Source organism: Sinocyclocheilus rhinocerous, unplaced genomic scaffold (genome assembly GCF_001515625.1).
Source record: "Sinocyclocheilus rhinocerous isolate Xijiao unplaced genomic scaffold, SAMN03320098_v1.1 scaffold2994, whole genome shotgun sequence".
NCBI lineage: Eukaryota > Metazoa > Chordata > Actinopteri > Cypriniformes > Cyprinidae > Sinocyclocheilus > Sinocyclocheilus rhinocerous.
In genome coordinates this window covers 509839-533837 of record NW_015630025.1, presented here as the reverse complement: position 1 = coordinate 533837, position 23999 = coordinate 509839, and the positions used below count along the sequence as shown (strand labels likewise).

Here is a 23999-nt window from a genome sequence, read left to right as displayed (position 1 = left end):
GAACACTGTTCTGGGTTTCACTTTGAAACACATAAAGCATCAGACTATACAGATATTTCATTAAATTGTAGCTTTTGTTTTGATAACCACACTAAGCTATATTGCAATTATTGTGCAGCCACATTTATATATTTTAATTTCACATAGATAGAATTAATTATCTTTTCATCAACTCACAATGTCCTTGCAGTTCCTTCGCAAATCCCTAATTGGAAGACTGTAAATTCAGATGTATATATCTGCTGCATCTCAAAAACTTTGCTACTGCTTTTTACCACTTAATTAGGAGCACCACAATTAAATTGTGTCATCTGTTCTAAAATTGCTTAGAAAAACATGAGTACTACAAACTTCTTGGAATCTCACATACTGGAGAAGAAAAAAAATGTGACACTGGCATATTAAAATAACCCGTAGCTGATCTATACAGGTGGAGCTGGGGAAGGTGGAGGGTTTCAGAGAACTCTCTGAAAGAACTCTCTGAGAAAGCGCTCTGCAGGAATCTCAAGTGAATGCTAGCCAGCCATATAAATGCAAGGCAGTAAGCTCATTGGCTGCATATACAGCATGAACCAATCAGCTTGTGCCAAGTCGTTTAACTCTCTGAATATCATCAGTTACGTTAACACCCCGTCAGAATGCACCATCTAGAGTTTCATGACTGAACTATATATTTAATTCAGCAGTCATTAATAATCTATTCAAATCTAATCTACATGTCTCAATTTCATTACATGTTTTTACAATGCAATTACATGTTTCATGGAAGAAAGAAAGTCATACAGGTTTGAAACAAAATGAGGGAATTAAGAAGGCTTTTTGATAAACTTATCTTTTTAATTAAAATAAATAAATAAAACAGACTGCCTACAGCTACAGGCTAATTTTAGTCTGACAATGCAGCACTTCAATCTCAACTCATCCTCATGTCTGGGCTTTTAACAGGAACTCTCTTCATTAAACATGCATCTATTATAGCCTCTATTTACAGCTAGAGCTCAACAACAATATGCAGGTATATAATTGTATGCATATTGAAACCACCCCCTCATATCATGCAAGTTAATTATATTGTTCAGTTCACTGTACATGGTTTTTCATAGACAAAGGGTGTAGTGGGTGCACACCTTATAAAAAATATAATACTAATTAATCATGATCAGATATGAGACACTGCATGGACTGTTGAGCAGTGTTTATAGTCCACAGTAACTTAAAAACAATAAGTATAGAACTGAAATCAAATTGTATTCTACAAATTACAAAATATTCTAAAATGCCTACAATATGTTTACCACTGGACATTGTACATGTAGGTATGGCCACATGAGGGCGCTCTTAAATCACTCACTGTGTGTGCAGACTCCATGCTTTTTAATAATAACAATATCTCATCAGCCAAACTGCATACAAAACGTCTGCTAAGACTTAAGACCTAACAAAGCTATGGCTGAAGATTACAAACAAGAAGCATTAAGCACAGCATTGAGGACAGACAGACAGACAGACAGACAGACAGATAGATAGATAGATAGATAGATAGATAGATAGATAGATAGATAGATAGATTTTAAATGCAACTGGAATTTAAAATGTTGAGAAAGCTCAACATGTCTGCAGATATGGTGAAAACTATAAAGTTGGTCAGCTGAGATAATTATAACCGCAAGGAGGTCAGAGCCACTGCCAGACATGCAAATCAAATGAAAAACACAGACCAATTAATTTCTGCCTTGTGGACCTTCATCATACGCCACATGTTCGAACCCATTACAGAAGAGATGAATTCATATTGCAAAGGTGCTATTAACAAAGGGAGCGTGTTTGTGTATGTAGTTTGTAGGTGTAAAATACTTTTTTTTTACTTGATAGTGCATTCAGAAAGTATAGTCAGACCTCTTTGTTTTTTTCATATTCTTTTATGTCGCAGCCTTCTGCTTACACTTTTTCACATCAATCTACACTCCATACCATAACATGACAAAGCAAAAAGCACACTCCAGTCAAAGTGTAGTAAAAATCTTACAGACAATCCAGAGAAATGGGATGAATCTGAGCTCATTTTTAAAGGGGTATTTTTTTTTCTAGGCTTGATTGTGCTTATGGGGTGCAGTCTAACATGTGTTAATGCTTAAAAAAAACATTATTTTTCATTTACATTTGCATTTATTAATTTAGCAGACACTTTTATCCAAAGCGACTTACAATTGAGGAGTACAATAAGCGATTCGTCATAAAGAAGCAAATAAACGCAGGAAGTGCTTGCTATACAAAGTTTCAGGCATTGTTCAGATTAGTACAAGCTAGCCAGGGAGAGATTAAGGGAAGAGAAAGCAAAGTTTTTTTTATAATTTTTTTTTCACATAATTTACCTTTATTCTGCACTGCTCTGTCCTTTCTCTTATGAATGCTTTGATGATTTCCTGGTTTTATGAAGCCCCTCTCTCAGAAATACGCAATGGGCTCAGTTAGCTGGCCCAGTGTGTTGTGATTGGCTAAACCGCCTCTAGTGCGCGTGCAGAAACATCACGCCCCTTACCTCAGAGGCATGTGCTCTGGTTGTATTGTGAACAGTGGCATCGTCAATATTGCTTATCAATTTGAGCCCGATTGAGAATATGAGAGCATGGCAACAACTCTTCCTCTTTATCGAAAGCAGCGCAATATGGCCCCGCCCCTTTTGTTGCATGTTCCCGGGGGCGGGGTTTATGTAAATTTCAGGATTTGTGATGTCACCACCCCGGGAAGTAACTCGTTGTAGTCCATACGAGCCGTAATTGTAGGCATTAAACTGCCGTAATTTTAAAAGACAATATCTCTGCTTGCATTGAACTTTCAGCGTCGTAACTTTGCAGATATTGTTTATGCTCAAACAGCTACATTACACACTAAGTAAGGTTAAAAAAGTGAAATCACAATCAACCACCCCTTTAAGTGTAATAGCATGGCACTTATGTCAGTGTGATGTTTCAATGTTTTCTTTTTAATAAATGTAGGGTATGATTGTAGGGTATGAAAAAATTATTTAAAAAAAATAATAATAATAAAGCATTTTACCAGAAGTCTGCAACATAAAAGGTGAAAAACTGAATACTTTTTGATTGCACTGTACTTGATTGAATCATACTGAATTATAATTTAATGTACAGAGCTCCATATAGTCGGATAACATGCTCAGAAAGTGTTGAGTATAAGACTTACTTTGCTTTGGCGCCAGCATCATCATAGCCTTTGTTCGAGACATCGTCCAGACCTCCAATCAAGTGTTTGAAGGACCTGCGGATGCGAACAGAAAATTTGATTACTTTCATCCGTTCTATTTATAAATGCCCTCCAATGTAAAGGAAGTAAAGGTTCTGGGTGGATACTGGGTCGATTCAAAATGGTTTTGTCTTCATGATTTAATCAGAAATTCATACTGACCTAGTTTTATGAATGAGGCCTAACGAGCACTATTAAAAAGAAAAAGGTCTACACTAATTTTCCACTATTTTTTCTTCATTTTCCATATAGCCTTTTGTGGGCTGATACAAATGTTCAATTAATAGTTCTGGCCACTTGCATATTATCAAGAACTATTTCAGATTAACTTGTCCCTGGTCATGAGCCACAATAGTTCAAAGCAAAAAATGATATGCAAGTCAGAGAAAAGACAAGATTAAGGTAGTGTAATAAATGAGCACTTGCATCATCAAATTAGCAACAGCACAATATAAAATTAGGGGGGAAAATGTTGGAAAGTTTCTAATGAAAAAAGAATGTTGATTTATGTAATTTTCAATACTTTATATACTAATGCACTAGGTCTGCAAACCATCTAAGGTTTAGAAATGGCATCTTTGCAAGTTTGCACTAAAGTGTAATTTTAATTAAAAAAATGTTAGACTGACACCAAAATGAAACAAACTGTGCCATTTCAGGAACCATTTGTATTGAATAATGCCATAAACAGACAATTATCATTTAGGAACAAAGAATCTGACTACAAGCTGTGTAGATCTATGATCTGCACAGGACAGAGTCAATCACAACACAGTGCATCCCAAATGCTTTTCATCCCATTAAACTTCCAGCCGTTCATCATCATTTGAAGGAAAGACATCTGTGGCTTTCTCTCTCCCATCTGTTTAGAACACATAGAACATTTTGTTCTGCTTCTAGAATAAGACAAGGATTTGGCTTGCAAAACCTGAAGATCTGGGTCTGGGACATGGAAGAGTAGAAGAATAAAATGTCTACATGAAAGGCATTTCAATAGCAGCACAAATAAATAATGAGGGATATAGTAAAAAGGGATATACCAAATATATATATATGGTCCACCAAGTCATTCTCAAAGTGTATGAGTTTTTACTTGAACTAAAATGTATTTTCTTCCCTAATGTCCCTCTTTTTTTATTTAACAGTTTATTCAATATACACTGAGTCAGTAAGGGAGGAGTCAATAGGATTCAACTCTCTGTATTATGTTAATAGTTTTGTGATATTCAGAGAAAATATATCTCCTTCACTCTGAAAAAAATAAAGGTTCTTTACTGGCATCTGTGGTTCAACGAAGAACCTTTGTCATTTCCACTGGACCATAAAGGCTCTTTGTAAAACATGTCTTCAGATTATTAAAATGGTCATAACACTAATAAAAATGGTTATTTGGGGAACCAAAAATTGCTTTTACATGGCAAAGATGTGGCTCAGAGGTTCAGTTTGGAGTCCAAGTCTTTACAGGTTTAAGTCAAGTCTCAAGTAAATTTTTTGCAGCTTAACTGTGATTTTAAGTCAGACAGTTCTTCATGTTTCCATCTCTGTCACCAAACTATTCATTCATCATTAGCATATAAATAGTTGAGTTGCTTTAAAAATGGAGTGTCCTAATCAGGCCTGATGTGATAAATCAACAAGAAAGTTAAATTGAGTATTTATCCTATAACCTACTTACTTTTCCTCAAATTTCATGTAGATTTCATTTGATATATTCAATCTAGAGTCCTTTTTTTTTAAAATAGAATTGTTTTGCATACATTAAGAAAGTAAATATGGGTCAATTTTATTTTCATGTTGATTTGAAACTCCTGCCTTCATCTAATGTCATGTCATAGCTTGCCAGTAGTTGAAATATGTCATCTCTTACTGCAATACATAAAAAGAGCTTTTATTTTTTTTCCCTGTCCTCTTATTAAATCAGAGAAATATTTTATGTTGCTACAGGATAAGAGATGAGAGGGAACCAGTAATAGTGCTCATTACAACAGCTGCTGTGCTTCAGGATGTGACTCATCCACCCGAGAAGTCTCACATTATCTCATATTTTTATTAGAACTCTGAAGGAACATCGAAACTAAAAGGGAAACAATCATTTTTACGGTTACAAGCGGAAATGTAGGATTAACTGAAAGCTTTAAATTGTAATAGCATCATGTTACCATGATTTATCCAGTCTTTTGAGTCTTGGCAGCTGAGGTCAGGCAGGACAGCGGTAACTCGAGCCATAATAATGATTTGATGGACAATTCAAGTGTGAATGACTTTATATCACTGCACTGCTGACCCATTTAATGATGTATTCTTAGCACAGTCCCAAGTGAAGCCCCAGAATTAGTAGCAGAAATGTTCTGGGGGTGTGAACCCAAAGTCAATCATGTGCACTTACATTTCTGCCATTAAAATACTACTTCACTGAGATATACGCTATTTCAAAGGTCATTCAGTTCTTTGACTCGGATCTTAAAGGTGAAGTCTGTAATTTCTGCTTCACTAGCAGAACCAAACATAACTGCAAAAATACTGCTTTAATGCACAACAAGTTAATGGGTCCATGACAAATGAGAGAGTCTAAAATTTATCGGAAAACCCTATCATAAATCTAGTTTTAAAATATAATATTAAAACTCATGTTGATTTCATATGACTTTAAAATATATATATTTTCAACAAAAAGCTTTAAATTCATTTAGTGTATTTATTTATTTATTTATTTATTTAATAAGCTTTAATATTAAACAAAAAGCTTTACAAAGACCCCAACAATGTCAAATGGTGTAACCATCATTATAATATGTGACCCTGGACCACAAAACCAGTCATAAGTGTGCTACTATTTGTAGCAATAGCCAACAATACATTGTATGGGTCAAAATGATTGGACAACTTTAAATGCAATTTTCTCAATAGTTAGATTTTTTTGCACCCTCAGATTCCAGATTTTCAAATAGTTGTATCTCGGCCAAATATTGTCCTATCCTAACAAACCATACATCAATGGAAAGCTTATTTATTCTTATTTATTCTTTATTATTATTAAAAAAAAATTACCTTTATGACTGGTTTTGTGGTCCATGGTCACATATATAAAACATATTGTCCTTACATATTAAGTATGTCAGTGTACAAGTTTTTAAAGCATAGCCTATTTTTTTTTATACAAATGGTATTTATTTTACAAATATGAATTATTCTTACTTAAATATCAAGTGTTTCTGAAATATTGTAGCATATGATATTATAATGCATATAAAAAACTGCTTTAATGTTTTTAAAGAATAATATAATATAATATCATATCATATCATATCATATAATATAATATAATGCTTTTTTCTTTATTACGATTTCATTTTATGATTTTTTTTCATGCCTAAAAGATATTATAAAATTTTTTTTTAATTAAGAAATTAAAAACATGTATCACAAAAGTTTATATGAATTTAATTTTGTATGTATTTTCTAATAAATTATTAGAAAAAAAAAAAAAATGACCGTAACACTGAGTAATTGTTTGCCAAATTTATCCAGTTACAGTAGATATTTCTTTCCGCCAACGTAAATCTTTTCAAACAATAAAACAGAGTATGTGACCGGAATGAAATGACAGAATTTCCCCTTTCTGCTCAAAACGTGCTTTAACTTTTTTTCTTCTGAAATCCCTATGGATAAAATGAAAGGTACAAATACTTCCCCATCCCAAGCTGATAAATAGTGAGTCTTACTGTTGTGCTCTATTCCTACAGGAAATCAGCTGCATGAATCAGTGGTTAAAATCCCCACTGATCACAGGTCAGCTAGCATACAATTTAACAACAACAAGAGTCTTTTAATGAGCATTACCATAAACCCCTGACTGACGACAGGGCTGAGATAATGGGCGAATTCCTGCAGTGAGAGTGAAATACAGTTTGCATGAGGGGTTGCTTATTATATCGCTTCCTCAGACCGAAGTAAAATCAAAGTCTCTAGAGTACGATGTCTACAGAGACGAGAGGAGGTCTACGAGTCCCGCTGCGCAGCGAGGCATTGTGCTCCTACTGTTTTGTCACACGCTGTGCCACTCAAATGAGGACATTTTTCCAGACAGTCTGCTGTCTAAGGATGGCAAACGAGAAGAAATGGCTCCCTGAAGTTAACTGGCGTAAACTAGCATGAACTTGCCACAGTGAAAGTCGTATGAGGTCATTAGAAATTAGCAGCGGTAATTTAGTGAGCACACAGTGGAAAAGATGAAAGACTAATCAAATTTCACAGCATCAGTACACACATACACACAACTCACTCTCTGTCGATGACGAGGCAGGTGACAGCTTCAGCGGCGATGACATTAGCCGTCCTGATGTCTTCTCTGCGGAGACACAAAGAATACATGTCAATCATACACAGCCCTATAAAGTCTATAATGTATTTATCTTTGAATAATTACTGAATTGCAATATAATTTCATTAGAGGATAATAAGAAGGAAACATAGTGTCTCATAAATGAGTTTGTTTCCCTTTCCAGTCAAATACCTTAATTAAAAATACTGGAGGAAAAAAAATTAGCAGTTTTAAATTAAACTGGGAACATTGGTTAAGCAGCACATGCTCTCTTCAATATTTGAGAAGGTCCTCTTTATACATAAAAGTCCCTATAGTCTTTGTTATACAGCACGAGAGCGGCCTAGAGGCGGAACTCACTGACAGCACGTGCAGTTTGTTTAGACAAGTGATACTGCTCGCTGCACAGAGCACTTCAGAGGAGGGTTTAAAACATCGACAATGAAACGGTGTTTGTACACAGTATACTGTAGTGAATGTTTTCATATCATTACTAAGTGATTAATTTGTTGACTAGATTTTATTTTCTGTTCAGTATCTATTTTAAAAACTATCGGTTAATTAACCGGTATCGGCCAGTGTGGTCCAACCTAGGTATCAGTATCAGTAAAATCCAATATCGGTCGACCTCTAATATTACTGATAATATTTGTTTTATATTTTTGAAGTGCCACATAATGTGAGATTTAGCATTAAATAATCAAAATAAAATAATCAAATGAGATGGTTATTTATTATATAAAACATTTTTGTTGAATTTTCAGCAAAAATAGCTATTATAAAAAAAACACAGCTACTGCGATATAAAATCTTATACCGTCATAATTTAATCCAAAAGTTTGCTTGCATATACTTTAAAGGTTTGATTTCAGCCAGACTAAAGTAATAATTTGTATTTTTATAATGTCATGTAAAAGCTTTAGCCCAATTAAAATCATACCAGTCCGATTTTTATGAAGTTGAACTAAAAATACCTAATGGGACTGTAGCTCAAAAAAAAAAAAAAAGTCAGATAAAATATGCAGTTTAATCCTTTAAATCATTAATCAATTATGCATTGTGTCATGAATAGCCTACTGGGATAGACAGATTAAGACTGTAGCTCAACTATTCACTCTAGCTTGTTAATAATTGTGTATGTAAATGTACTTCATACGAGGAAAACAACCAATCAAGATCCATTATACTATTTCAGAAAAATTAGCATCCATAGAACATAATTCTTCCTAATCAGTGACAAATGGAACAGTGTTAATCATCAGCCATTATTATTGTAACGCATTTTTCATCGCATGGCACAGCGTAACCCAAAAATTCATCACTGTAAGGTTTCTCACATCACAAAACACACACAGCAAACAACAGTGTCTGTGGCATTACTCAGAATGGTTGCCCTCTGTGTCACTGGAGTCTTCCTCACCACAGTCTGACAAACATTCACAGGAAGTGAAGTCCATGTCTACAGGAAGGATGAAGTCATAGACTGTCCTCTTTGTGGCTGGCCTGAACTTCAACAGTGTGTGGGTGTGTATTTTGTGCATGTGGACCAGAATTCTGAATGACAGCTCCAAGCAGCTGCATACTGCCAATTCACAATGACCAGGTGGGAATGCTGATTGCCTTCACACACAAACAGGAAGTGCCTCATAACTCTTAACCCAGGTTTAACGGAACAAGCCAGGCTCATTGGAAAAACATGCAAATGAAACAACACTTTCAAACTGAGTGAGAGGCGGTAAAAGCTCGTTCAGTTTTATCCGAAACAGACGAACGTGAATCTGGCAACGTTTTATTGTGTTGGTTGTTGTACAGATCATGCCAGTTCAGAAATTAAATGTCCGGTGAGTGGCGCTAATAGATTAATGCTCTATTGCATTTGAAAATAACGTAGAACCTACGTTAAACCACACCCTAAATCAGATAACATCAACAAAAGCCAACATGAAATAAAAACACATTTGCTGATGCAACCATGCCATTTTACCTGAGTGTCGTGACTTATATTTCATAGAACTCATGCCATCACACTCCAAATCGCAAGTGCAATGCTGTACCGGGTGAGCTTCTGAGCATGTTTACAACATCAGAAAATCCATATACTGTATATGAAGCTGGTTTTGTGATGCAAACATCAAAATGTATTAGTTTGGTAAAAGTTTTTGAAATTAAGTCTTTATCAATCAACCTTCTGCCCCCATAATTTGTGTGAAAACAAAAAAAAGTTGTTGGTGTTTTACTGCCACTATCAGGGGTTAAAGCAAAAAAAAATCCTGAGCCTGAACTTTTTTCCTGGGGTGAGGCGTGGCAGAGCGGGGCAGCACATGCAAAGCATGCAATGACTGTGGCAACTTTAATATTTGAAAGGATACTATGGCAAAGTTATTGCTTTCTTTATTCAAACTAATTTTTTTCATGAATATATGGTTGACCTGAAGAATGAAAGCTATATCATACACTTGGAAAATTGTGAGCTATATCACCGCTTATTGACACTAGGGGCGTGACAATAAACTTAGCTCAAGAGATGAGACAAAATGCAGATACTTGGTTCACTAGAACGAGACAATATTTTAATACTATTTTTAAGAAATTTTCAATGACAAAATATTTGTCTTTTAATTACAAAAAGTAAAACAATGCAGTTGTATTTAGAAATATTGTAACTAATCTAGGGCTATAACTAATGATTATTTTGGTAATCAAGTAATTTTCTGATTATTTTGACAACTGAGTAATCTGATATTTTTTAGTAACAAACAGACCTAAGTGAAAACCAGGCTTTAGTATGACTATTTATATATAAACTAACGATGAGGCAATAATAATTGGCTCAAATAAAATATCAAAACCAAGAAATTACATGATTGTGTTGAACAACACTGTTAAAATACATAATTTAATATGCCTATACATATTATGAACATAACCAACTTTGTACACTATGTATTAAAACAAATACCTGCAGAGGGCGGCAACGGCCTGGTGACGTTTCACTTTACAGCGTGATTAAACGATGTTTAAATCCATTTAATTTTAATATTTGGCCACATGCAAAATAACTTTTATTTTGAAATCGTGATGTACAAAACACGGCATATTTAGAAATAATATTTTTATTATGGATTTTCATGTTTTAGGACCAAAACTCTGGGTATGGGGTAATGTATTTGCTTTTATGCATTTGAAAAATGGCTAAATAAATGATAAAAGTAAAATGTTTCCAGTTTCCAAATGTTTCCAATGTGACATTTATATAATACAAGGACAATACAGAAACTGTGACATGTCACCCTCATCCTCAACTTTGACATATGGGTCTCCAATTAGCACCACACAGTTGTGAATATTCTTCACTTTCCTGTGGACAAGTCTATGTTTAGGGTGTCATTAGTGTCCGCTGTCTAGAGACTCATCTGCATATGCTGGAATTCAACTGCCTCAAACTGGCTCTCATTAGATATGATGTTTCCCGGTACAACTGTGAAAAAGATACCTCCCATTGAGACCGAACATATCGGAGGTGCCGCAGCTCTTGCAAATAAGGTGCGATTATAACACCTAAAGTGATTATTACATCAGTCCTGTGCTATTCACATCACAGCTACACTTATCACATCAATCACATATGAGGATTAAAACTGCCGCTGAGAAAGTCCAGCACAGGGAAACATCTTTAAATTACCATGGCACACTTCAGAGGCAGAGGGATGTCTTTGAATGCTGTGACAGCATTAGGTGAGGATGGAGTCAAAGAAAGACAGAGGGAGGTTAAGACCAGGCAGCGCAAACATGTTTCAGCTGTCAGTCAAAATCTGGATGTAGTGAGCACACATCACAGCAAGTACGGTGTGAGGTTTATGAAGGAAAGGTCAGAGCCGTCAATCAAGCTGGGAGAATAACAGGATAAAGTGACACAACGAGAGGTTCTCCAAGAAACCAAGGTTAATGTGCCGGTTGTGAAGCATGAGAGGTCTTCAATGTAGCACTGTAATTGTAGGTTAGCGCACTCAAAAATAAATGTTTGATAGCCCTTGTTCATTTTATGTTGCATTGTATTAATTGTAAAAAGCAATGTGAATATTATCAGTTTGTATTCAAAGTAAAAATACATTAATACAGATTTGAAACAACATGAGTGTACTTGAAAATATACTATAAGTAGTTTTATTTTTGGGTGAATCAAAGCATTATGGGGTAATTGACATTAAAGTATAGCTGAGATTTAGCTGACAAGGAAATAGCACTGATATAGCAATGCTTTTAATTTTCTAGGAAATTTATATTTGCATAAATGTCTTTTCAGATGCTATTATACCAAAAGAACTTCCAATAAAGCCACTTTATATTGTGTAAGTAAGTGAAAATGAATTGTTTTGTATTCAAAGTAAAAATACATTAATACAGATTTGAAACAACATGAGTGTACTTGAAAATATACTATAAGTAGTTTTATTTTTGGGTGAATCAAAGCATTATGGGGTAATTGACATTAAAGTATAGCTGAGATTTAGCTGACAAGGAAATAGCACTGATATAGCAATGCTTTTAATTTTCTAGGAAATTTATATTTGCATAAATGTATTTTCAGATGCTATTATACCAAAAGAACTTCCAATAAAGCCACTTTATATTGTGTAAGTGAAAATGAATTGTAGCTATACAGACACAAGAGTTTGAACAAGATAACTAATACAATCAAAAACATGCAGCACTACAAGTAAAATACACACAAAAAGTGTAGTTAAAATGTCAATGCTATTCTTAAAAAAAGACGAAATAGCAGGCAAGGAATCATATACGGTAAATATCATGAAACCTGTTAAGAATGTGCATGGGTCATATTTCATAATTAAAAGAAAGCTTATATTGTACTTGATGCAAATTAAATCTATTTTAGGACCATTACAGTTTTGGGGTTTTGACATGGGTTTTATTATAATTTAAACCTCTCGTTCCCAGTTCTTATTAACATTGCACAATGGAATAAAATATGATTTAAAAAGTAAAAATGTATTTATACATGGTTGTATATGATGTCCTATTAATTAACATTTTAAATAAACTGTAAAATTTCTACTGCAATTAAAGTAATAAAAATCTAATATGAATCGCCTTTGAGAATAAATAATTAAATAAAAACCAATCATTTGGTTTCATTACCATGAAAATAATGTCACATTAAAAAAAATGCTTAATGATCTTGAAAAGGGCCTAATTTAATTTGATTTTGATGTAATGTGACCCTGACATGTTTTCATTCGATTCACCCATACCATGGTCCTTGATCTGAGTGTGTTTGTATACTTCCCTTCCGGTGTGTAAACTTCAGAAGAAGACAATTATTCTAAGGTCTGGTCAACATCTCCTTAACTGGCAGCAAATGAATTGTTTTGGCTCAACAAGGTGTTTTGCTTAAGAGGGACATGAAAGTTTACTTAGCGTACAAGCTGTTGCACATCAAAGCAGTGGGCAGCCTTTAATCCACAAGACCACAGCTATTGTTATGCCTGTTACTTAGTCAAATCCCAGGCAGTTCCCATATCACACAAACACTACTCGGAACGGCGTAAAAAAATATTGTTTAAGATGAAAGACTGACTTGATCCACTTCAATAGAGTGCTGATTGATTTGCTAAACATACTACCGCTCAAAAAAGAGAGAAACTAAACAAACAACAACAAAACAAAAAAGTAAGATTGTGTACTAATTAAAGCTGACAGTGAGAGGTGAGATCAAAGACATGAAGATCAAGAACACACATTTGTAGGAGTAACACCTCTTCAGGCGAAAACTAATACACTACACAGCACATTACAACTCATCAGCTTGGTCGTCCTTGGGCTTAGATCAAAGCAAGAGCCATCTAACTAGGTGGCTTTGTGAACAGAAACAAAGTAACAACTGATCAATAGATCACACTATGTATAACTATAAATATACAGCTGATATTTGTAACAACAGTACTTACAATGACAATACCTTGCCCTAAAACATTTACTATGGTAAAAACAGATTCTGCCTAAATTTAATAGTTACTACATATATTGTAGCTAATAAAACTGGTAATTAGGTACTATCCATCAATGTAATCAAAAACATAATTAAATCATTAATTAATTTAACATTAACATTGCTAATGCATTAATCATAATAAATTTTTTAGGTTAACTTATAAATATACTATTGTGCATAAATGTATTAAACGTGTATTAAAAATGTATTAAAATAAGCATTATCCAAGATCAATAAATGCAGTAAAAGTACTGCTTATTGTTAGCTTGTGACATCTAATGGATTAACTGGTTATTGTAAAATGTCACCAATTAAAATACGGTGCTTCCAATCAGACTTCAAAGTATTTTGGTGAAAGTCCATCTGTCACCTGGTAAAAGCTAGGCAAATACTTTGTTTGTAACCAAAATAGTTGTTTGATGTGAATTACTGCAGAGACAATGAAAAAACTGAAATTCAAGAGACATTTAGAAACCAAACACTCAAGCTAAAACGTAAAGCCTAGATTAGTTCCTCTTTACTTTCCATATAATCAGAAAGCTCAGAAACAAGATTTCATTTCACTCTCTTGTGCATCTCAGGTTGGTACAGTATACTGAACTAGAGGCACAAGACTTGTCAAGACTTGAACATTGGGGTTCAAAAGGAATGAAAGTGTGTCCTCCTTGATCCAAGATTTCATCAAGAGCTCTCCTCCCATGAGTCCTGTGGCCAAAATACATCCTACTACTCTCTCATTCAAGTTAATCCTAACAAATATTAATTTTCCCAACACTGACCTTTTATTTTGTGTGAAATCTGCAGTGTCTTTATTTCGGTCCATTAGCAGCTTGCCCCTTTTTCAGGGTCGATGACGACCTCAATATCGCAACACAGCTGTGCAACACCAGCCAAGTGCATTGATGCGTGCTTGTTAAATGGAAAATATTGTAGAAACCCCTTACTGTGTTTACTACTATTCATTAAGGTAATTGCCCAACAATAACAATTAAATGGATTGTTGTTTGTCACAACCACCACCATTAATGGACTAACGTTTCCTCTGATCTCCACTAGGGGTCCCCACTGCATATGTTCTGTCTGTATCCCTTGCAACCGATGTTCAGAAAGTTTCAGAACTAAAACCATCATGTGGAAATAAATGTGTAAATTACATTTCAAAAGCATCTCTTTGCTTAGCAGGGATAACTCACTTGAAACACAAATCAAAAGCCGTAATGGAAGCTGTGTAAAGGTGCCTGCAGTTGGCCTCTATTGAATCAGCAGCAGTGGGATTGTGCAAGAATATGGAAATAGAGCAGAGGATGATGTTCATAACCGGTCTGCCATGTGAGAAATATGAGGTGGGGAGGATTAGATGTGCATCTGACTGTTCTGACACAACTGGTCTCATCTTCTTTTCAAATTAGCTCTACTCATGAAGCGCTGTGTGCTCCCAGTCCATTAGATGGTACCCTTGCAAATAAAGCCTCAAATATGACAGCCATTTTCATATAAGCCCATTTCAAATCAGGTTAAAAGCCAAATGAAATGCAGTTCACAGCTCACTTCCATAATGTGAAATATTTCCAAGTGAAGCAGGAGAAAACTGTAAAGGAAGACTTCACAAATAAGGGAGATCAGTAATGTCAGCTGTAAAAAAAAGTTCTTTCAGAGGTGGAGCAAGTTATTGCATTCTGATGAATGATTCAGATTTATTTCTCATATATCCGGAATGTGTATTCAGGAAGCTAATAAGGTCAATTTTGATTGCACGGTAAGTTTAAATGCTTTCAAAATTCCTTTCAAAAAGTATTCCCACAGCAAGTTGAACACAACTCAAAACAGATGCTTTGTTTGGATTTTTCGCAGTTAGCAGCCCATTAGGCTGTCCCTGCAGCAAATGATCCATCGAGCGCATAATTGATGTCAACAGATGCCTTCGTAAACATGGACAGCAGCCAGCTGCAATTGCAGCGCGGCAAGTAGTGTGCAAAAATGTCTTACCCTTGAAGAGCTTTTTCTCCAAACCAGTCTCCTTTACCTAAGGCCCGCAGATAGACAGGGGTCCCATTGGGTGGATCTTCTCGAGTAACGTTCACCTGCAATTACAGGTTATTGGTCATGAAAAGGAAGGCTAACCACTGATTTGTTCCTAAAATATCAATTATTTAACTTTTACATTTGTTGTGGGTTGGCATTTGTCACACTGATGATAATAAATGATAGAGCAACAATAGAGAGAGTGTATTTGAAGGGACGAAGGGTCTTGAAAATGCATTCAGATTAATGGCCAGTTCAAGGAAGAATTTTGAAGAACTGACACACAGCTCTTTTCCTTACAATATTTCACAGTGACCACCACGTCTGTCAAGCTTCAGAAAGACAATGAAACTTAAAGTCTAAATCCTCTGAAGTCAGTCAATAGCTTCATGTGAGGAACAGACTGAAATGTATGTAGTTATTATTCACTAAACATCTTACCCTTCACTAAAGTTCTCGAATCTAAAAGGTTCATTGGGAATAGTTTCCAGCTGAAATGAACACTAGTTGCAGTAAAAGACCAACCACTTTACAGGGCAGATTATTTATTAATAAAGACTTATTTTCATTCAGTTACAATTTTTTGTAGTCCACCCAACATTAAAATGTATTCCTTCATTGAAAGGGAAGATTGTCAGTGAATAATGACTTAAATTTCATTAAGTTCTTCATACAAAGATTTTGTATAACTTTCAAAGATTTGGAAGATAGCACACAGCTCATATGGACTTTTATGATACTTTTTATGTTGGTTTCTGTCGTTTTTGGAGCTTGACAGACGTGGTCATAATTAAGTACTGTATTGCTGTATGTGAAAATGCTGCATGAAAATTCTTCAAAACGTCTGAGTTCCCTTTTAAGACTTTTGACTTTTTGTCTTCAACCTGAATACAGGTTTGAACAACATTAGGGTGAGTAAATGATGACAGGAAAGAAACTTTTCTTCAAAAGTTGTTCATGCATACAACCTTAGTGGTGTTCTGTCTCTGTGCTGGAAACGATCTTACCTTTCCCTTGCTAATGATAAAGAACGTGTCCCCTCTGGCACCTTGTCTGATAATGTACTCTCCATCACTGTAGTGAGTCTGAGAAATGAGATAAAGAAAGAGAGGCAAAGAGAGAGAATTACTAAAGTGTCATTTTTTTCCCCTTCTGGTCCAATTTTCACAGTGTTGCTCCATCACAATCATCCTCAAGCCATCATGAAGACAGTGCTTCAGTCACGCAACAGGCCGCTTCAAGGCTGCAACACCAAAACAAGAACAGAAGTCCTCATAGCAGTAATCCACGCTACCGGCAAACCACAACAGCACCTGATGCAAATGTAACTCTGAGAAACTTCGGCTGAAACCTCAATATTTAGACTACAGTTATTTTAAGGCCTGAAACAAACCCTACAAAAGTGCTTGAATGCTGATTCCTGATTTCACACACCATTATATGGTGTATACTAAGGCAAACATCACTATTATTTTACTCATACTTAAGGGCAGTGTTCGAACTAGGGCTTACAATGACTTACAAAGATACATAACAGCTACAAGTGTATGCACTACTTGCTTTATGCAAGCACTATATAGGATAAATCACTATACAGGATTTACCCTATTATACTTTATCGACACGAATTGATAGGTGAAACAACAAACTGCACCCACAAATAGTCTATATACAAAGCATCAGGCTGTCTTTGAGTTCACATGAACAACGGTTAAAGTTACTCGTCGTCAGGCTACAGAAGAACACCATAATTCCTCCGTTCAATTAGGCCTAAGACATCGAGAGTCACGCAGACCTATAACAACCCAGCCACAACACATAATTGCGAATAACATGCCTTACCTTAACACAGAATCGACCACAAAGTCCAGCGTTTATATTTTTTCTACGAATCTTTGAGTTAACATGTACTAAACATGAGTGGAATTTGCACCGCAGCGCCCCCACACCTCGATGCTCATGACAAGAATAGCATGTATAGTTATCTTTATTGAAGTGAATTAGGTTTAAATCGCCGTCATGCATGAATGAATGATATTTTTGCAATTTTACACATAATAATCCACGATGATCACATTACACAAAACTGAAATTGCACGTCAAAATAACACATTGTCAATATTTTTTGAGACCCCCCAAAATTTCACAAATCCCGTTTTCAGGGGAGCCCATGTCTTATTAAGGGGAGCCGAGCTCCCCCGTAGTTCGCACCCTGCTTAAGGGTCTGAGTAAACCCTTTACCTTAAATACTGGTGTGCAATTTTTCTACTTTTGTTTCAACTACAGTTATGAAAGATACCTCAAATTGTGTGGGGTTGTTGTGGAGAGGTGTGTTGGGTGGTGTTGTTTTTTGAAGCACTTGGACTTCAGATTATAGAGAGCAGGATGTTATAAAGGCTTGGGGATGCAATCTGTTGACTTGGGCCAATAAATAACCACCTAGGATCACCTAGAACACCATAGGAACTGCATAGCAATGTGATGAAACCTCTCAGAACACCATAGCAACCGCATAGCAATGCCCTGGCAACTAGCCACAGCATCCATGGCAATTTTTCAAGCACCACTTACTTTTTCTCCAGCAAAATATCTTTGTTTCTAAACGTGTTTTATGCAATTCATAACATAATGCGAGTAGACCATTTTCTTTTACAGCCAGTTTTCTTTGGTCAAGTACTTTAATGGCAGAGCAACAGCTTGAAAAGGATCTTGTATAAAAATCTCACTGATTATAACAAATAGTGGCAAAAGGAATGCTTGGAATACAAACTACTGGCACTCAAAAGCAAAATATATAAATAACCCTTAATTTTTTTTTTTCATTAAATTAATTTTAAAATGTACTTATGCATTTTATAAAAAAATGCACTGTGAACTAACACGAATGAACACTAAACAATTGTATTTTTTAAACTAACATTAATAAATGATAATAGATAATAAATGCTGCAAGAAATGTATTGTTGATTTTTAGTTCATGTTAGCTAATCATGAACTAATGTTGGCAAATAAGACCTTTTTGTAAAGTATCACCAATAATAATAATAATAATTTTTTACCAAATATCACAGGCATAGCATAAATAAGACATATTTGTTACCTTGAATTCTAAAGCTTGTTACCAGCACAGTAACCACAAAGAATATTAAGTATACAACAAGAGCAATCTGACCTTCTTTCTTTTCTTTTTTTTTGACCTTGCTTGATTTTTTATTTACCACATTTGATTGACTTAATGAAATAATAATTATTATATGTTTCTACAACCATGATGCAATGGGATTGTCATGATATATGAGTTTTCTTTGCGTGTACTGTTCCTGACAACAGCCTATGTAACTGAACTATCTGTCCTCTATTGTTGGTCAAGGCCAAACAAAATCCCTTTGGGTAGAAGTTTCAACAGAGCTCATCATCTCAAGCCCAATGACCTGGACATCAAGACCAAACACATTTCTCATAATTTCAAAGATCAAGCCCAGTTCCTGAAACCCTGAAAGATCTGATTAGAAAAATTAGTTCTTCAGTTTACAGCAGTAGAATGAATGGGCTGCTCCTGCAGCATTGTGCAGTTCATAGGTCTATTACTGAGCTCACCTTGAGGAAGTAATAATGTTGAGGTACTTTTGTACTGTTAGGATGTATTATTAAATACTACCTCAACATCTCTCAACAGCATCTGTGGCTTGCTGAAAATAATTCTGACTCATCCAGCATTTTTAAGCACAAATGAAAAACACATTTATAGTAATGTCCATACAATAGAAGTGCACAGGGCAAGGTATTCCAGAGAGTTTAAAGCAGAAATGTGAAAATTTTACATAAAGGCTCAAGAAAAAATGTTTTTTTGTTGTTGTTTTTTTTAACTGTATATTATTTGTTAGTGCTATAAAGCTTATTTACAGAATTTTAATGTAAAATGTCCTACTTTTCTTTGTGGATGAATTCTGGCTATACAATTCCTGTCTGTGGAGTTTTACTAGAATATGCCGAATATCGCAGAATAGCATATTACCATACTATTTTTGCTGCAGTATATACTGTGCAGAGAATGCAAATTTTCCGTATGCATAAAACATCTGGAAGATCTACTAAATTTGCTAAAATATACAGTACAGTATATAACAGAGCGAACTGTGTGGAATACCTGATTTTTACGTGGCCTACTTTGTGCGATGAATAAACTGGAAGTAATATTAACTGCAATTTTTAACATTTTATTCTAGACATTATCCGACTGGACTGCTAAATGTTCATACATTTTAACCCCTGTGCTATGCTGAAAATCGTTTACCTAATTTGGTGATCCTGGTCAAAAATGACTGGCCTTTTAAAAAAATTGCCTGTACTTCTCGCATTATGCTATATCATCACCAAATCTTGCATTCAATCTTTTTGGCAACTTGTTTTCTTTTGATTAGCACAGGTCTTGCATTTCTTTTTGAAACTGACTGGTTGTAGGCCTTTGATCTGAGCTTATGCACCTTAGTTTTTGAGAACAAGATGCATTATTTTGGATAATTTTGATAATGTCCACTCAAAAACTGAGGTGCATATGCTCATATCAATGAGACCTATGATCAGTCAGTTCTGAAAATAAATACAAAGCCTGTGCTAAATGAAAGAAGACAATTTTATATATAAAAAAAAAATAATCCAATATGTCAATATTATAGCATAATTTTTAAGTACAAAAAAAAATAGATAAGTTGTTATACCCTGTGTGAGCGAAGTCAGTAACACTTCGCAGTTCTATTGCGATAAAATCAATAGCATCAATATTAGCATATTATTAACATATAATGTTAATATTTTCGGGAAAAAGAAAATCCTCATTTATTGTGGCATAATCCCTACTGATTTACTATTTAACTTTAACTGCGACCCTTCTCCAGAAATCCCCCCTCTTTCCACTCTTTGCCCTACATTCTTTTATTCCTACCATAAGGCCTCACACATCTGATGGAAAAATCTGACTCTCTGACCCATGTTGCTCCGAGTAGAACAGTGCAGTGTGGGAATGCCTGCCAACTCCAGCACTTCACAAGCATGTCTGGGATAAAGCCCAGACATAGCTAACTGCCGTAGACACAGGATAACAGAGTGCAATAGGGATGTCCGCTTTTTTAAGCGGCCTTGGTTTCAGATGTGTTTTTCCTATTCACTTTCTTCATATAAGCTTTTCAAAAAATCTTCAATAAAGACACACAAACCAAACCAACCAGATCTGAAACAAAAAAAGCATGTGAAAATTAGTTGGGAAAAAAGACAAAAGCACAAGGCTTTTGTTGTTGTTTTGTTTAAATGAGGAAATGTTTATATATGAAGAGTTCATTTGCAAAAACCGATAACTCCATTTTTATTTTTTTCAGAAATCACGTTTTTTTTATCGCGCATTCCAAGTAATATCAATCAAACTGCAGTTTGGTTGTTTTGATTAAGTAATAATAACTTAAACGAATACAGGTAATTTACAAAATTAAAGTTCATTGAAAGTATGTTTTTTTTTTTACATATTAAAAGTTTGTTTTATAGCAAAAGCAGATATTTAAATTAAATATTACATTTTAAATAATAAATACCAAATACCAAATACCAAAAATTAAATATTTAAATACCAAAAATACAAATATTTTTTAAAACATCAGCAAGTAAAATACTGCAACATGACAATACAAACAACAATAAAATCAGAAATGGACTTTAACTGTCAGCACTCCCGCTTAATAGAGACCATCTGGGTTTCGTGATCCTGGTTCACGCACTTCAATCCATGCAGTGCTTTTCAGAAAGTCAGCGCGAGTTTATTTCACAGTGACAGTATGAGGTAGTGATGGGAAACCGAGGCTTTCTGAACCGTTTGAGGCTTTCATCAAATTGTGCCGAAAAACGGTTCATTACTCGAAGCTTTTTATCACAGTGCGCATTAGCGACATCTGGTGGTCAGACTCGGTTTCTCCAGCCTATCGAACGAAACATCGAGGAGCAGAGGATGGTTTGAAAAAGTTTTTAATCTGTGCCAACTCGTATCATGCGTAGTCCGGTCAATGGATTCACATATTGATCAATAATATAAAATATAAAAGTGTGTGATTATAATTAATAATTGACGTGAGTAGTAGCAAAAATATTTTGGGTGAGCTGCTCGGGGTCTCTGAGACCCCAGCTAGAACATGATAAAAAGCAATAGAGGTGTGACGTGCATTCAGTTTCTGTCTGGTGTTGAGGTTATTCTAAACTATTCTACTGAATCCCAAATAGTTTAAATAAACACTCGTTTAATCTTTTTAATCTCCTCAGATGACAATGTAGATGCCTGACAAACGTTGTTGTTGTTGTGATCATAAACTGTATGGATGTGATCACACACAATACACTGAGCTTTTCCCTCAACATTGTAACGCGCTGCTTTTGCAAGGTTCTGTGAAAACGTTTCAGCTTTTATTTTCCTTTTTTGCCCTGAAGAAGATATCACAGGTTCATCAAATTCGTCGAAGTTATCCATTCTCGATCACTTTTAAAAATGGACTTATCGGTTTCTGTTCAAAAACAACAAGGGCGCTTGTCGGCTTCTACAGTAAAACCTGTTTTTATACACTCTATGAGTAAAACGTGAACTCGCGATGCCTTGAAAATGGACAAAACCGGCTTTTTTGACAAAACGTGTTTAGGGTTCATATATATATATATATATATATATTTAAATTAAATATTACATTTTAAATAATAAATACCAAATACCAAATACCAAAAATTAAATATTTAAATACCAAAAATACAAATATTTTTTAAAACATCAGCAAGTAAAATACTGCAACATGACAATACAAACAACAATAAAATCAGAAATGGACTTTAACTGTCAGCACTCCCGCTTAATAGAGACCGTCTAGGTTTCGTGATCCTGGTTCACACGCCTCAATCCAACTATGCCAGGGGTCATGAAGGTTAATAATACACACAGTAATACACCAACACATACACACACACACAACCAAGTCAATGTAAAGTCAAACACAAGAGTCATGCAAAGCACTGATTTTTTTTCAAACCAGCTGTCCCAACCTTCCGATACTGCATGACGTTCGAAGCTTCAAACGTCATCAATCACGTGGTATTGTCATTTCGATACAAGCATTGGCACAGTGTGTGATACAATAGTGCTTTGAAAACTGCATCAGAGCATCGGAGCCTCGGTATCAATCGTCCCATCACTAGTATGAGGCCCCGTCCACACTGAGACGCGTTTAGCTGTATACGCATACATTTTGCGTCGTATAGGCGCTTCGTCCAGACAGATCCGGCGTTTTGGGAGAGTGAAACCGATATTTTTTTAAACCGGATCCCAGAGTGGATAAATCTGAAAGCGCCGCCCTTGCATTTTCATGTGGACAGCAAATCCGTATATTTTCTGAAACGATGATGTCATCAGCCCACGTCTCGCCCCTAGTCAGACACCGCTGTGTCACGTAACAGCAACAAAAACATGAACAAACACTGAACGATTGTCTTTTTATTAACTAACATTAACACAGATTAATAAATGTATTGGTTCCATGTTCGTTTGTATACCGCGCACAAGGTTTATGTGCATAGTCCAAGTCTTCTTTTCCGTTTTTAGTGTATCTCTGTGGCAGAATTACAGTGCCATATACTGGTCTGGCATGTATACTACATCGTTTTGTGTCGGTTTCGTGGTTTCGTGCGGACGCAGATATTTCTTGAGACGAGGGGGGAAAAAAAATTGGACAGGGAAAGCTCTGGCTTCATGAGGACGTAGCCTGAGATTAATACACAATGCTTTTGCTCAAAACTCACTCTATTGTGACCTAATGCAGATATTGTATATAATAAACTGATGCATAAATGTATTATGAGACAGTACGCAGAAGTTTACGGTCACCGTAATGTGGGAATTATGATCACGCAATATTGATTGATGGAACGGCAGAGAATCGTCTTTCTGTGAGTCATTAAGAAATTATGGTTCTATTCCATTTAAAGAAATATGAGGTAAACGTGTGAATACATAATGTGCAAACTTTTGGAGTAAAAGTTTGTATGTTGTGTAGCGAAGCACTGATCAAAAATAAATGGAAGCAAACGCGATTGAATATGTACAAGTTTGTGTCTCGTTATTCTATTCAAAATATCATTAACTCCCGATTGATTTTGCATTCCTGGCAGAAATAAGAACTATTAGTGTCATTGTACCGAAGTATTACCATAAATAGTGGTCAAATATCGAAGCTATCAAATCTCAAGGTCAAATCAGAATATTTATTGTCAAAATGTTTCTGTAACAGCAACCAAAAATAATATATTTATAGCTCCACAGTGATTTGTGATATATTTTCATATAAGGAAAAAAAGTTAAAAAAA

At 35.1% G+C, this 23999-nt stretch overlaps 1 protein-coding gene across 1 annotated transcript in view; it reads right to left on the bottom strand.

Moving 5' to 3' along the window:
- Nucleotides 1–3197: 3197 nt before the first annotated feature.
- LOC107739762 (cGMP-dependent protein kinase 1-like) overlaps nucleotides 3198–23999 on the bottom strand; it is a 142057-nt gene continuing 121255 nt past the window's right edge. The window contains exons 6-9 of the mRNA XM_016551969.1: nucleotides 16625–16702; nucleotides 15582–15676; nucleotides 7544–7609; nucleotides 3198–3276 (exon numbers count right to left, since the gene is read on the bottom strand). Coding sequence (XP_016407455.1) covers nucleotides 3198–3276; nucleotides 7544–7609; nucleotides 15582–15676; nucleotides 16625–16702 — 318 coding nt within the window. The remainder of the gene's footprint in view (nucleotides 3277–7543; nucleotides 7610–15581; nucleotides 15677–16624; nucleotides 16703–23999) is intronic.